Source organism: Heterocephalus glaber, unplaced genomic scaffold, assembly GCF_053883595.1.
Source record: "Heterocephalus glaber isolate CG9 unplaced genomic scaffold, H.glaber_assembly_v1.0 deba00001457, whole genome shotgun sequence".
NCBI classification, from domain to species: Eukaryota; Metazoa; Chordata; class Mammalia; order Rodentia; family Bathyergidae; genus Heterocephalus; species Heterocephalus glaber.
This window is the reverse complement of record NW_028258305.1, coordinates 8052492-8068971: the sequence shown is the minus strand read 5'-3', so window position 1 is coordinate 8068971 and position 16480 is coordinate 8052492. Positions and strand designations below refer to the sequence as shown.

The 16480-nt window shown below is 36.9% G+C and overlaps 1 protein-coding gene across 5 annotated transcripts in view; it reads right to left on the bottom strand.

Annotated features, from left to right (window-relative positions):
• The window catches only part of Usp34 (ubiquitin specific peptidase 34), a 269176-nt gene that overhangs the window by 211432 nt on the left and 41264 nt on the right, over positions 1–16480 (bottom strand). For all 5 annotated transcript variants that reach the window (XM_087216017.1, XM_087216020.1, XM_004867234.4 and 2 more), the window contains exon 3: positions 2100–2517. In XM_087216017.1, the coding sequence (XP_087072143.1) occupies positions 2100–2517 (418 nt within the window). The remainder of the gene's footprint in view (positions 1–2099; positions 2518–16480) is intronic.

The following is a 16480-nucleotide window of genomic DNA, read 5'->3' as shown; positions in this document are numbered from 1 at the left end:
TGGGGGATTTAGCTCAATGGTTCTGCCGCCTGCCTCTCAAGCGCAAGGACCCGAGTTCGATCTCCGGTACCAAAAAAAAAAAGAATCAAAAATGGTTAGCTGGGGCTGGGGAAGTAGCTCAGCAGCTATGCACCTGCCTCGAAAGCACAAGGTCCTGAGTTTGATCCCCGATACCGTACCAAAAAAACACCAAGAAAAAGTTAGCTGGAAAAAATTATTTCTGTATGAATTTCCCACATCGAGGTCCCTAGCCAAACTATTTCTAACAATTTTCAGTAACTAAATTAAGACAATAAAACACTATTTACATGGTGTTCTGAAGATTAAATTTTTCAGGTTTACATGATAGCTTCCCTTTTTGTTGAAAAGATGCAGATATGACAATTTTTAGAATGTTTAATGTATCTTATGTAACAGATTCTTTTAAAAGTTTGCTATGTACATGTGCCAACTCTCCAAAAGGAATGTAATCATTATGTAAAGCAAATATATACTAATAAAAAAATTAAGCACTTAAAAAATTTTTTCTATGAGAAGAGTCTAAGAATTCTAGAACAAAGTACAATCTGATTTAAAATATTCTTATGGACACTTATAGGGAAAATACTAACTCCTTGGGCTATGTTTTTACAATCTCAATTCAGATGAAATTGGCTATGTTCGGAGTGGTATGTCCATAGACCATCATAAATTCAGTACGAAAATACTCTATTAAAAGGACTTATTTTCTAGAACATTGAAGTTTAATGCAAGGCCCTGCCTTCGATCCCTAGTATAAAGAGAGGTAGGGAGAGAAGGAAAGGAGGAAAGGGAGAGGAGAACAGAGGAGAGATGAGAGGAAAGGGAAGGGGAGAAAGGAAGAAAGCAAAAACAGGAGGGAGGAAGGGAAAGAAAAGAAAACTGTAGAGAAGCAAAGTATGAAAGTTACAGAACAAATAATCTGAAAAAAAAGAGAAACTTTAAAAAAAATTTGATTTAAAACACCATGTGGTAGATTTTCTAACGGCCACAATTTGCATCGCAATATGCACAGGAAACAAATCTGCAAAATAGAAAATAAAACTGTACCTAGGGCCAGGGATTTAGCTCAGTGGTGCCACAACTGCCTTGCAGGCGGCAAGGTCCTGCACTTCAATCCCCAGTACAGAAAAAAGAAAAACAAAACAAAGAAAGAAAAAAACTGTGTATCTCCTCATATCCAGAGATTGAGTCTATTTTACAACCCCTTGTGAACTGCTTCAATCACCAAAATATGGCAGAATTCATCCTGTGCCATTTTGGAGGATGGACTTAATACATTCAACCGCTGGTGGTTCAAGCCTCCAGACACGAAACACACAAAGTACAGCCCATTGTGAAATGTGTTAAGAAGTCTTACTGCTTCTACTCTTGCCAGCTTTAAACACTGCTAAAACTACCATATAGGAAAACCAGTTTACCCTAGTAGAGAACAAGAAGCCATGGGGAAAAAATACAAGGCATCTGAAGATACTAGCCAGCACCAAATGCCAGACACACAAGTGAGATCGACCTTCAACCCACCATCAAAGCATAAATGAGCCCATACGAAACTAACACAGTAACTGCCCAACCGACTCACAGAATCATTAGAAACAACAAATAAACTGCTCCTAAGCCACTCATTTTCTTTCTAGAAAGAAATCCCTTTGCCTAAGTCAAAACACTTGAAAATGCTTGTAAAAATATCTGTAGTTAACCACCATAACTTACAAATTTTAAGTTTTTTCCTTGAAAGAGAATTCCAGTCTGTCATCTATGAAATTAAAAATTCTATGTACTTCATTTTCAATTCAACAATTTTTTCAAAGAACCACAATAAGCAGAGCATACATCCACTGCAACAAAATGTTCTTATCACTAACAATTTAATTTCAATGAGTTAATTTACAAACCTTTCATTAATAGGAAATTTTCAACACAAACTGCTACAAAAATGTTCTTGAAAAAAATCTTATGTAACAGTTATCTTTATGAATTTTTTCACCAACATTGTCTTCATATCATTCATAAGTGAGAAATGGGCTGTCAAGCTATGACTTGATAATAACTAAAAATTCAAAATACCTATTTTAACATACCTCTATAGTAGGATGAGTATTATGCTTGTAAGCAGTATATAAAGGAAACTGAATTTGGAAAATTTTTGCTACACACAGTAAGAGTTTTTCCTTCTCATCTGTACTCCATAAACTAAAAGGATCAGAACTCTTTGAAGATTCTTCCTCAGGCAGATTATAAATTCTTGCAGAGTTTGATTTTTTCTCTATTGATTTTTGTCTTTCTGCACTTCCTTCATTACATTCTCTATCTATATTCAGTGGTTCTTCCGCTTGATTACTCTGATCTTGCCACGTAGAATCTACATTAATAGTACAATGTTTACAAAGCTGGTCCCGGAGCACTTGAACTTGAGCAATCACTAAATTAATAAGTGCACACACTACTTGATTGAAAATCTCCAAATGCTTATATTCCTTGAAGCAGCATAGACATTGCCTGTAAGAGAAAATTCAATAAATTAATGCTTTCTAGAGAGGCAACAGTCATTTTTTATATTAAAAAAGAATACAAATACTAAAACACTAGCCAGGCGTGGTGGCACATACCTGTAATCCCAGCACTTGGGAGGCTGAGCCGGGAGGATCTCTGAAAGTTCAAGGACAGCCTGAGCTATATAGTGAGTTCAAGGCCAGCCTGAACTACATAGTGAGACTCTGTCTCAAAAAAACAAAACAAAACCAAACCTAAAATACTAAATTTCAGCTTTTACTTTCTCCCTGATAGGGTAGCACCATATTAACTTATGAAGATCATACGACATCAATTGGAATTTTAGTTAAAAGTCACCATGTTAGGTTTACAGCTGCCGTCGTCTTCTTTTTTTTTTTTTTTGGTACCGGGAATCAAACTCAGGTCCTTGCGCTTACTGAGCGGGCAGCGAAACCGCTGAGCTAAATCCCTGGCCCAGTGTCTTCTTTTATGTAGGTAATTATCTGTCCTCTATACAAAGAATTTTTTTTTATTTGTTTGTTTTTTGAGACAAGGTCTAGCAGTGTAATTCAGGCTGGCCTTGAACTCACTATATGTGGCCCAGGCTGGTCTCAAACTCCCAGCGATCTTCTTGTCTCAGCCTCCAGAGTGCTGGTATTATACGTGTGAGCCCAGACACCTGGCTATGAAGAACTATTTAAGGACAAGAATTATAGCATATTTCTTTGCTTCTCTAGTACTGAGTACGGGATATATGTTTAATAAGTACTAGAAAACTGGCTGTAATAAAATACCTTCTTAGAAGTATATAACTATATAGCTAGTTATATAAATTAAGGTGTTTTACTATCAACTAATAAAAATAGCTACATTTTAAAGTTAATTTAATTGAAGACTACTTGGGATGGTTATTCTGATATGACAAACATGGGTGCAAGCACACACTTTACTTTTCTCTCTCTTCTCCACCCCCCCCCCAGTACTGGGGATTAAATACAAGAGCACTCTACCACTGGTCACCACCCAGTCCTTTTTGTTTTTTATTCTGTAATAAAATATAGCTAAACTGCCCAGGCTAGTCTATAACATGCAATCCTCCAACCTTAGCCTCTAAAATGGCTGGGATTACGGATGTGTGCCACAATGCCTACCAACACACTTTTCAGTGCCAGTAATTAGTTTTTAAAAATGGAAACAAAAGAATCAGGAAGAGGGCCGGGGATTTAGCTCAGTGGTTCTGCCGCCTGCCTCACAAGCGTAAGGACCTGAGTTCAATTTCTGGTACACAAACACAAAAAAGAATCAGGAAGTCCTGTACGAAACTTTAGTTCAATGAACATGTTCACTTAGTAGTGTAATGCCTGCAGATAATTAGAAGTGTCTGGTAAATATTTAAGAAATACTGCACACAACGACGCGAGTCCCGCAGAATGCCTCGAATCAGCCCGCTGCAGACAGGTAGGTCTGCGGACGCCATAGCAACGTCGCGAAACAGCCCGCGCTCGGGCAGCAATCCACTGTACACCCCCCCCCCAGCCCCCCCCTACCCCCCACCCCTGCTCCTCTGTACAGCCACCTGGTTACACACTACAAAGACGCAGAGGACACCAGACCACCAGACCACTGTACTGAGTAAGCTGGAGTCATCTTCACCTCCCATCAGGACAGGAACTATCTTCAGGGAACCTGCAATACAACTCTGCAGAGTTCAACCCTAAAGGAGGACAGGGAGCTCAACTTGGGACTTGCAGCCAAAAATCTGCCTGAATCTCATGGGTCTGCGACTAGCTTGCTGAGACTCATCGAATTATATCTGCACATTGCAACCCACGTTGTCTATTTTGACAACAGAGACATACCCTGGAAGAGGCCCTTCATCTTCATGTTTATTTTTTATTCCCAAAATTAGTTTTATTATTTTGGGTTTTTTCTCTTTTCTTTTGCTCCTCTTATCTTTAATTTTTTTTTTCTACTCTTTGCAAATATTTGTTTTTCTCTCATTGTTTTTTTTCTTTTCTCTTTCCTTTCTCTCTCACACTCACTCTTGCTCTCCCACATTGTTCATCTTCCCTTTTTGTCCCTGTCTTAGTTCTCATTCGGAGTTCTTCTTTATTTTCCTATTATTCTTTTTCCTTTTCACCTGTGTCCTCTGACCACATTGCTAACCTTCCCCTATCCTTCTTCCCATCTATCCCTCCCTCCACAACCCCTTCTAACTCCCCATCCCAAAGGGTAAAGTTGTTATATTGAAGAGTTTATTCATTATATGTTGGGTCGGTCCTCGATCTTGATTTAATTTACACAGCTGAAGGTGATAGATTAATAACTACCACAAAATGTCATTTTCGAAGATGTACTTGATACAATGGTGTTGCTGATTGTATCACTTGGGCTAAGGTGTTGTTATTGATCTAGTCAATGAACCTTCCTAGTATCAGGAAAATGAGATAGCCTTAGAGTCATTAGAGACTCAAAACTTAAAGACCAGCTATATCTGGAAGACACCTCTGAGAAGCAAACATTCCATAAGGGTTCTAATTACAAGCAACAAAGATACCTACAATAAGCAATTTCAAACTATCAACCCAGGAGTTAAACCAAGGACAATACCAAAAACAAAAAGGAGAAGACATTTAAGCAAGGTACAAACTCAGACTTCCACCCCACCAAGGGTAAATCTTGGGGGAAATGAGATGCAAAAGTCCCATAACCAACCACCTGGACACCCTAAACTGATAGCACAGGAAGTAACAAAACAGATCAATGAGGCTCTAGAAAAATTCAAAGCAGAAATAATCTCCCAGATAACTACAGAGATGGTGAGCACAGTGAAAGACATGATTAGAGGCTCTAGAACAGAAACAGATAAAAAAAATAGATGAGCTCAGAAACATGCTGGAAGCTATGAATGCCCAGCATAAGAAAGAAATGGAAACCATGATCACCCAACATAAGAAAGAAATGGAATCCATGAAACAGATTCAAACAGATATTCAGGAGATTAAAAACTCCACTGAAAGCATGCAGAGCAGATTAAGGGAATCTGAAGATAGAATATCAGATACATAAGACAGGATTGCAGTTAAGGACCATGAAAACGGAGAATTCTTAAAAACAGTAAGGGACCGTGAGAAATCAATCCAGCAGCTGCTAGATGATGCAAAGAAGAATAACATAAGACTGATAAAAGTCCACGAAAAAGCAGGAGAAAGTACAATTGACATAAAAAAATTGTTCACAGAAGTAGTAGGAAACTTCCCAGACAGAGGTAGAGAATTGGACATACAGATAAATGAGGCATATAGAGCTCCAACTAGCCATGATAAAAAAAAAAATCTATACCTAGACATACAATAGTCAAGATCCCAGAAACCTAATAGAAGAACAAAATCCTACAGGCAGTTAGAGAAAAGAAACAAAATCATCTACAAAGGAAAGCCCATCAGAATCACAGCAGACTTCTCAACACAAACCCTCAAATCAAGGAGAGCCTGGAGTGAAGTATTTCAAGCCCTAAAAGAAAATAACTTTCAACCTAGACTGTTGTATCCTGCAAAATTATCTTTCAAAATCAATGGGGAAATTAGATAATTCCACAACAAAGAACACCTGAGAAATTTCATGAACACCAAACCAGCACTACAAGCAATTTTAAACAATATCCCAGAAAAATGCAATGAAGGTCACAACTCCATGAGGCCCAACAGAGGGAAGCCACCAAGCAAAGTAAGGCACTAAAGGGAAAGGGGGAAAAAATAAGAAATAAAAAAGCCAACAAAAATAAAACATCATAACAAGGATAAATCAGTATCTATCAATTATAACCATCAATGTTAATGGCCTCAATTCACCAATCAAAAGAAACAGACTGGCAGAATGGATTAAAAAGGAAAATGCAACAATATGCTGTATACAAGAAACACACCTAACTCAAAAAGAAACTCATAGACTGAAAGTAAAAGGATGGAAAACAGTTCTCCATGTGACAGGAACCCAGAAGAAAGCAGGGGTAGCAATCTTATTTGCAGACAAAGGAGATTTCAAACCAAAACTAATTAAGAGAAACAAAGACGGTCACTACATCCTTGTGAAGGGAACAATCCAAGAGGAAGAGATGACAATCCTAAATATATATGCACCAAATACAAATGACCCCAACTACACAAAATGAATATTAATAGACATGAAAAACCAAATAAACACTAACACAATTGTAGTGGGGGACCTCAATACCCCACTATCACAAATAGACAGATCATCTAGACAAAAAGTTAACAAGGAAATTCTAGAACTGAACCAAGGTATTGAACAAATGGACTTAATAGATGTTTACAGAGTGTTCCACCCCACAAAATCGGAATACACATACTTTTTGGCTGCACATGGGTCATTCTCCAGAAAAGACCACATGCTAGCTCATAGGACATATCTAAGTAAATGTAAAAGAACTGAAGTTACCCCCTGCATATTATCAGACCATAGTGCAATAAAATTGGAGATCAATAACATAAGAAACCGCAAAACCCCAACAAACACATGGAAACTGAATAAAACCCTCTTGAACAACCAATGGGTCACAGAAGTAATTAAAGAAGAAATTAAACAGTTTCCACAAGTAAATGAAAATGCCAGTACAACATACAGGAATCTATGAGACACAATGAAAGTAGTTCTACACGGGTATTAGGAAAACAGAGAAAACTCAGATAAATAACCTAATGCAGAACCTCAACCTCCTAGAAAAAGAAAAGCGTAACGAATCCAAAGCTCATACAAGAGAGGAAATTATAAAGATCAGGGCAGAAATCAATGCAATGGAAACAAAGAGAACAATACAAAAAAAATCAATGAATCAAAGAGTTGGTTTTTTGAAAGAATGAATAAAATTGATAAACCTTTAGCTAACCTTATCAAAAAAAGGAAAGAAGGGCCAGGGATTTGGCTCAGTGATTCCGTCACCTGCCTCAAAAGTGCAAGGTACCGAGTTCAATCCCCAGTACCACAAAAAAAAAAAAAAAAAGGAAAGGAAAGGCACAAATACATGCAATTAAGAATGAAAAAGGTGAAGTCACAACAGATCCAACAGAAATCCAGATAATCATCAATACCTACTTTGAGAACCTTTACTCCAATAAAATGGAAAACACAGAAGAAATGGACAGATTCCTAGATACATATGAATTGCCAAAGTTAAATGAAGAAGATATAGAAATTCTAAACACTCCAATTACAATGAGTGAAATTGAAAATGTAATGAAATATTTACCAACAAAGAAAAGCCCAGGCCCGGATGGCTTCACTGCTGAATTTTACAAGACATTTAAAGAAGAGCTATTGCCATTACTCTTTAAACTCATCAAGGAAATTGAAAGGGAAGCAATACTTCCAAATTCATTCCTGGAAGCAAGTGTTACTTTGATTCCAAAACCAGGGAAAGACCCAACCAAAACAGAGAACTACAGGCCAATCTCCCTAATGAACACAGATGCAAAAATCCTCAACTAGGTACTGGCAAACAGAATACAGGGGATCATCAAGAAGATCATACACCCTGACCAAGGTGGATTTATCCCAGGGATGCAAGGATGGTTCAACATACATAAATCAATAAATGTAACACACTATATTAAAGAGTCAAGGACAAAAACCATATGATCATCTCAATAGATGCAGAAAATGCATTTGACAAAATCCAGCACCCATTCATGATAAAAACGCTACAGAAAATTGGAAGAGAAGGTCTTTATCTCAACCTGATTAAGGCTATCTATGAAAAACCAACAGCCAACATCATACTAAATGGTCAAAAACTGAAAACTTTCACACTAAAATCAGGAACAACAAGACAAGGATGCCCATTATCACCACTCCTGTTCAATATAGTTCTGGAAACATTAGCCACAGCAATTAGAAAAGAGAAAGAAATAAAAGGAATAAAGATAGGAAAGGAAGAAGTTAAACTGTCACTATTTGCTGATGATATGATACTTTACATAGAAGACCCAAAAAACTCTGCCAGAAGACTTCTAGACTTAATTGACAGATTCAGTAGAGTACCTGGATACAAGGTCAACACTCAAAAAACAATAGCCTTCTTGTACACAAATAACAGGCTCACTGAGAGAGAAATTAGGGAAACAATTCCTTTTACAATAGCATCCAAAAAAACGAAATATCTAGGAATCAATCTAACAAAGGAAGCAAAAGACCTCTACACTGAAAACTAAAGCACTCTGAAAAAAAAATCGAAGAGGATATAAGAAAATGGAAAGACATCTCTTGCTCCTCAGTAGGAAGAACCAATATAGTGAAAATGGCCATACTTCCAAAACTACTATATAGATTCAATGCAATGCCAATTGAAATTCCAACAATATACTTCACAGAACTAGAGAAAACAATCCAAAAATTCATTTGGAACCAGAAGAGACCTAGAATAGCTAAAGCAATTCTAAGCAACAGAGACATGGCTGGGGGTATCACAATCCCCAACTTGAAACTATACTACAAAGCTACTGTGATAAAATCAGCATGGTACTGGCAAAGCAACAGACCTGAGGATCAGTGGAATAGATTAGAAGATGCAGAAACAACTTCAGACATGCTCAGCCATCTCATCTTTGACAAAGGAGCCAACCACCATCATTGGAGGAAAGATAGCCTCTTTAATAAATGGTGTTGGAAAAACTGGATTTCAACCTGCCAGAGATTAAAACTAGACCCATAACTATCACCATGCATTAAACTAAGATTGAAGTGGATTAAAGATCTAAATATTAAGACAGAAACACTAAACTTGCTGGAAGATAAGTTAGGTAGAACTCTTGAAGACACTGGCATAGGAAAAGACTTCATGAACAAAATCTCAGCAGCATGGAAACTAGCACAAAGAATCAACAACTGGGATCTCATCTTATTAAAAAGGTTCTGCACTGGAAAAGAAACCACCAACAGAGCTAACAGACAACCTTCAATATGGGAAAAAATTTTTAGCAGCTGTACCTCAGACAAAGGACTACTATCTAGAATATACAAAAAATTGAAAAAACTCAGAGCCCCCCCCAAATTCAAAGACCCAATTCAAAAATGGGCATCTGAAATGAACAGACATTTCTCAGACAAGGAAGTAAAAGCAGCAAACAAATACATGAAAAACTGTTCAACATCACTCGTCATTCGAGAGGTGCAGATGAAAACAACGCTGACATTCCACCTCACCCCAGAAAGAATGGCTGCTATTAAGAAATCAACAAATAACAAATGCTGGCGGGGTTGTGGGGAAAGAGGAACCCTTCTCCATTGCTGGTGGGAGTGCAGACTGGTGCAACCACTGTGGAAGTCAGTACGGAGATACCTCAAAGAACTAGGACTTGAGGTCCCATTTGACCCAGCTCTTCCCCTGCTGGGTATCTTCCCAAAAGAATTACAAGAATCATACCACAGTGATATATGTGCACCTATGTTCATAGTGGCACAGTTTGTAATAGCTAAAGCCTGGAAGCAGCCCAAGTGCCCATCAAATGGAAACTGGATAAAGAAAATGTGGTTGTTTTATAAAATGGAGTACTACTCAGCCATAAAGAATGAAAAGCTAGAGTCATTTATAGCGAAATGGATGCATATCGAGGCCATACTCTTAAGCGAAATAAATAGGACACACATGTGTAAATATCCAGTAGTTTCACTAGTGTGAGAAACTGATAGTGTAAACAAGGGTTAAAGTGATTAAAATGAATAATTGATAATTTGAAATAGGAAAAAAGGTCCAAAGAGGAAGGAGTGAAGGGAGGGGAAGGGGAAAGGAAAAGAGGGAAAGGAAAAACTATGAGAAAAGAAAAAAAAAATGGAAATGAAATCTATGTAAATAGGGAAGTGTGGAGGGGTTGAAGGGTGCACAGGTAATGGGGGAAAAGAAAATAACCAAGATATATCATGTACAGGTACAAACACCCAATGATAAATGTAAATGAACTGTATACCTAAAAATGTACCAATAAAAGAAAAAAAAAAAGAAATAATGCACACAGAAATACCTGACTCTAGTAATGTTAGTATCCAATGACAGATGACAGTTAAGCAGCTATTACTTATAATTTGCACCTAGTGGCATTAATACAAACCAAAACACCTTTACTGTAGTCCAAATAGATCACCAACTCCCCGTATGACAATGTAGAAATAATTTCATTTCTACAGGTATGATGAACTTGAAGAATGGCCACAATTCTTTGATAGTCCTACATGTAGAAGGTGAAGCACAACTTTCTTCTCCTTGAATGTGGACAGGGCTCACTTTCTAATGGGTAGAATGTGGTAGAAATAATGTGTGACATCCAAGACTAGGTCATAAAAGACATTGCCATCATGTTATAATAACACTTAAGCAGTCTGCAGAGGTCCACATGAGAAAAAACTAAGACCTCTCATTAACCAGCACTAATTTGACAAGTACATAAAGTGAACCAACTTGGAGGCAGATCCTCTAGGCCCACAAAAGTCTCCAGATGACTATAACCTCGCCAATATCTTGACTGAAACCTTTTAAGAAACCTTAGCCAGAAACAACCAGCTATGTCACTTCCATATTCCTGTTTCATTGAAACATCCAAGACAATAAATGCTCACTGCCGTTAATATATTACTTCTAAAGTAATCTGCACACAAAAATAAATGGTACCGGGCTAGAGATTTAGCTCAGTGGCACCGCATCTGCCTCTCAAGCACAAGGTTCTGAGTTCAATCCTCAGAACCAAAATAAATGAATGAATGAATGAATGAATGAATGGTACATCATGCCTGTTTTTCTAGTGGCAAAATGAAGTTTTTACTTTTAAGGCCCTCCTCTCAGCTTTAAAATTCCATCTAATAATTTCTACAAGAAAAATACATTAGTCCTAAAGTTTTGTTTTTCCTGATGATAAACTTCTTTCTCTGTTTAGGAAAAATTAGCTTTAAACTGGTACAATGGCATACACCTATAATCCCAGCATTTTGGGAGGCTGAGGTGGGAGAATCACAAATTCAAGTCCAGCCTGGGGAACTTAGTGACCTTGTCTCAAACTGAAAAGGGGTAGGGGATGTGGTTCAGTGCAAAGGCACTGGGTTCAATCCCCAGTAAGACATACACAGACACACACACACACACACACACACACAAACACACACACACAAGTAGCTTTAAAGTGAGAAGTAATAAATTTAACTGTTTTTACATAATAAAAATGGAATGAGTCAACATGAGAGGCCATAAGTTTAAGAATGGTCTTTAGAAATTAAAAAAAAAAAAAAAAGTACTGAGTCAGGCACAGTAGTCCATGTCTGTAATGCCAGCACTCAGAGACTAAAGCAGGAGGATGCCAAGTTTGAGCCGAGCGTGGGCAACTTAGGGAAACTCTGTCTCAAAATAAAATATTTTTGTAAAAGGCTGGGGATGTAAATTATATCAAGGCCCTAGGTTTAATTCTCAGTTAAAAAAAAAAACTGAGTTCCCAAAAAATGAGATCAGATCTTAGGGTCAGATCTGAATTAGAAAAAAAAATTTACTTTAAAAATAAGTTGCTCAAAAAATATAAAATAAAATAAATTGCTCATGGGCTGGGGATTTAGCTCAGTGGTGCCACCACCTGTGTCCCAAGCGCAAGGTCCTGAGTTCGATCCCAGTACCAAAAAAAAAAAAAAAGTTGCTCAAAATAGGCATTAACGTTTCTTGGTAACTGACTAGGAAACTAATTTTTCTTTCTTTTCTGGGTGGGTGGGGTGGGGAGTTGAGACAAGATCTTGCTGTGTAGCCCAGGCTGGTCTCACAACAACCCTCCTTCCTCAGCTTCCAGAGTGTTGGGATTACAAGCATGGGCCACCAAGCCCAGCTAAGAAAACTAATCTTTAAAGACAAAAAGTATACAAAGAAACAACTGGAGGGGCAGGGCATGGTGGCCCATAGGAGACCCTGTCTCAGCAAAACAAAAATAAAAACCAGGATCTGGGTCCTTGCAGACTCAAAATATAGTCAAAGGATTAAAGACATGTACTCCATACTTCCAACAAGAACATCTTATATGAATGGAGAAGATACAATGCTTTCTCCTTAAGGTGGGGAACAAGGGCAGGTATGCTTATCCTTTATGTGCCCATTAAACTTTGAAACCTAGGCCCCACCAAAATAGTCTGGCAATAAAATGACACAATTAGGATAGGATTGGCAAGGTAGAAGAAAAATCTTTATATGTAGATGAAATGATCATCTACAGAGAAAATACTAAGAAATCTCTAGGAGTCCCTAGAACTTGTATTTGAATTTAGCAGGATTAGAAAACACAAGGTGTATATACAAATTCAGGTCTATGTGTATTTGCTATAAATGAAGAATTGGATATTGAAATTTAAAAGTTATGTAGGCGTACAAAGGACCTACAAAAGTAAAAAGAAAAAGAAAACAGTGCTGGAAGACATTTAGTACCTAATTTTAAGACTTCCTCTAAAGCTACAGTTATCAAGGCAGTGTTGGTGTAAGGAAAGACATATAGATCATTGGAATAAAACAGAGAATCAAGAAATAGAACCACACATATATGGTCCACTGAGTTTTGAAAGATTATTTAACATTAACATTTTATAGAACATAAATTCAATTTAAGAGCAGAGGAAAAGACAGTGTTTCCAGCAAACGGAACTAGAACACCTGGTATCCATATATAAAAAATGAACCTCAATTCTTTATTTCCATACATGAAAATAACTTGAAGGGATCTATGAACCTAAATATGAAAGCCTAAAAGTATAAAACTTTAAAAAGAAATTATAAGGGAAAATGTTTATGAATTCAGGGTAGGCAAGAACTACCTAGGATACAAAAGACATGATGTATAAAAGAAAAAAAATGATAAATGAGATTCCATCAAAATTTAGAACTTTAAACGACATCATTAAAATGAAAAGTAGTCTCCTGATAGTTTTTACCATGAACAGCTGTAGAATTTAGTCCAATACTTTTTCTCCAACTACCGACAGGATCATATGGCTTTTTCCTTTCCTCTGTTAAAATGATGACTTCTGGGGGTGGATCTTCCAATGCTGAACCAACACTGCCATCCCTATAACAAAACCACTTTCTACATCCTGCCAGATCTGACTTCTAATAGTTTGTTTTGTTAAACAAATTTCTATCTATGTTCATACTTTTTTCTTCTATTATCTTTATCCAGTTTTAGGATCAGCACAACGTTGAGTTCCTAAAATGAGGGGAGAAGTGTTTCTTTTTTCTGCTTTAATTGTTTGATATAATTTATCAGTTAAAATGTACATGAGCCTGCTGTTGTCATATAGGTAGGTTTTCAAGCTAAGAATATACTTTCTTTAATAGGTGCTATTCAAATTTTATATTTCCTCCAGAGTCAGTTTCATTAATTTGTCTTCCAAGGTACTTCTTAGAAGTTGTCAAATTTATTTCAAAAAAAATTTTTGTAATATGCTTTCTATATCCTTTTAAATTCTGTAAAATCTGTGGTAATGTCTCCTAGATCTTGATATTGTAATTTTAAAAATGTATAATTGATATTGTGTAATAGGAAGAAAAGGTCTAAAGGTGCAGGGGAAGTGGGAGGGGTAGGGGAAAGGAAAGAAGGGAAAAGAAAAAATATGAGAAAAGGAAAAAAATGGAAACAAAGTCTCTGCAAATAGGGAAGGGTGGAGGGGGTGAAAGGAGGGCAAGGGAAGGGGAAAAAAAATAAGAACGAAGATACTCATGTAATGGTACAAGATCCCAATGATGAATGTAACTGTATTTTATACCTAAAATGTACCAATAAACTTAATGGGAAAAAAAAAAAGAAATTGAGGGTAATGGGTTTAGAGTGATGCACAGGACTGTTTGGCTTAAAATAAAAGGTGAAAGCTCAAGGGATTTGACAGAGTGAGGAGACTAAAGTGTTCTAGTGAAAGCAGTGGGCTGAGGGAGTGGGAAGAAGCAGTGAGTTAGGAAACCATGCATAGCTGAAGTTAGAGACTGAGGTGTGGAGATGCCCTGCCCTCTGTTGGTTAGTTCAAACATCTTTCCTGCTGGCTCCCAACATGACATCTGTTTGTGGTCAGCTCTAGCCCCTTATGACTCAAGTGTGATTTCCAGACAAAACATCTGTACTATTCTCTCGACATAGGTTCATGTGATTGGGTCTGAATAAAATTATGGGAAGAGTGCAATTCCCTTTTTCAGAAAAAATAAAAATAAAAAATAAAATAAAATATCTCCCCACAAAATATAGTCAAAGGAAGCAGAGTTTAGGTGGGGAGACATAAATATACACACATATGCAAAATATAACTACATATGATATTACATAAATTATATATTTTATTAAGTATAGGTATTTGAATTCTCAATAGCCACAATGCAAGAGAAAAAAAGTATCTTTAAATAAAAAATATCACCTTCAGGTAAGCCCAGTTTGATTTTATATATTTCTGTTCCACACCCCACTACAAATATACCAAAGTGAAAAAAGACATCTGTTCTCCATTGGAACAGAAATAATTAAACAAAAGATGACATGCATCAACAAATCTTGGATAATACAAAACATAGAAATAATGAGTGGCTGGGCCGGGGATTTAGCTCAGTGGTTCCGCCGCCTGCCCGGCAAGCACAAGGACTGAGTTTGATCCCCCGGTACCAAAAAAAAAAAAGAAATAATGAGTGACTTACAGTGAAGGAAATAAAGTTGGAAAGGGATACATAAAGATACACTAACAAATAAAAAAATCTACCACAAAGAACATTAGAAAAGCTCAGGACTCAAAAGTACTAGGTATCTATTAGGGCAAGGATGAAACATGGGCAGAAAATAGGACTCAATGAAAGATACCAAGTATTCCTCCCTGCCCAATGACCATACTAAATTTCACAGCCAAAGACTAAAAGATACTTTTTTTAGACAATATGAATAGTTTGAGAAAAAAGGTCTAAGGTCATTTACCTCCAAGGGAAAAAAAAATTCTGCTCCTCATTTTACTATCACGTAGTGTAGGCCAACATCTGAGATGCCCAACTCTCAGAGAACCTCCAATTAATCACCTTTTTAGTGACCCTCTCTTACCCACGACAGGACAGCCAAGGATACTAAGACTTCCAAGAAAACCGTGCATCACAAAAGGCAGATAAATAACAGCAAGAAGATTCAGGGGTAAAAAGATTTTTAACTGTAATCTATATCCTAAGAGAACATAACAGATACTCAATTACTGAAACAAGAATGAAATTTTTTTAATTATAAATTCAGATTACAAAATTGAGCCCTTTGAGGCTAAGGGATATTGCCTAGTATATACATACAGCCCTGGGTTCAATTCTCAGCATGGCAGGGGGGAAAAAGTTCCTTTATTGTATACAAATATACCCTACATGTATGCTTTTTTATAAGTACATCATTTACAATTTAAAAGCCTATCAAAATTATATCAATTTGTAAAATTCATCAGAAGTTCCAGAAGGGAAAAAAGAAAAAACCTTCTAGAAAGAACAACAAAAATTGGGGAGATTAAAAGGACAGAATCCGTTAAGACTAACAATAAATAGTTCCAGAAAGACAAAAGAGAAAATATGGAGGTGAGGAAATTATGAAATAAAAAGCCCACCAAAACACCATGTAATTTTTGAAGTTAAGGAGAGATAAAGACACTAAAAGCTCTCCTTAAGCTAATTTGCTAAGTGCAACAGGGAAAAGCTCAGGATAAAAACAACTTACATTTCTCCAAGTACTATTGGAATCTATGACACAATGAAGCAAGAGTTCCAAAATTCTGAGAAAAAATAATTTTGCACATAAAATTCTGTATAGAACAAAACCTATCAATAAATACATGCAAGAACAGCTATTTCTGGGCCAGGGATTTAGTTCAGTGGCACCACGCCTGCCTCGCAAGCACAAGGTCCGGAGTTTGATCCCGGGTACAACCCCCCCAAAAAAAACAGAATAGG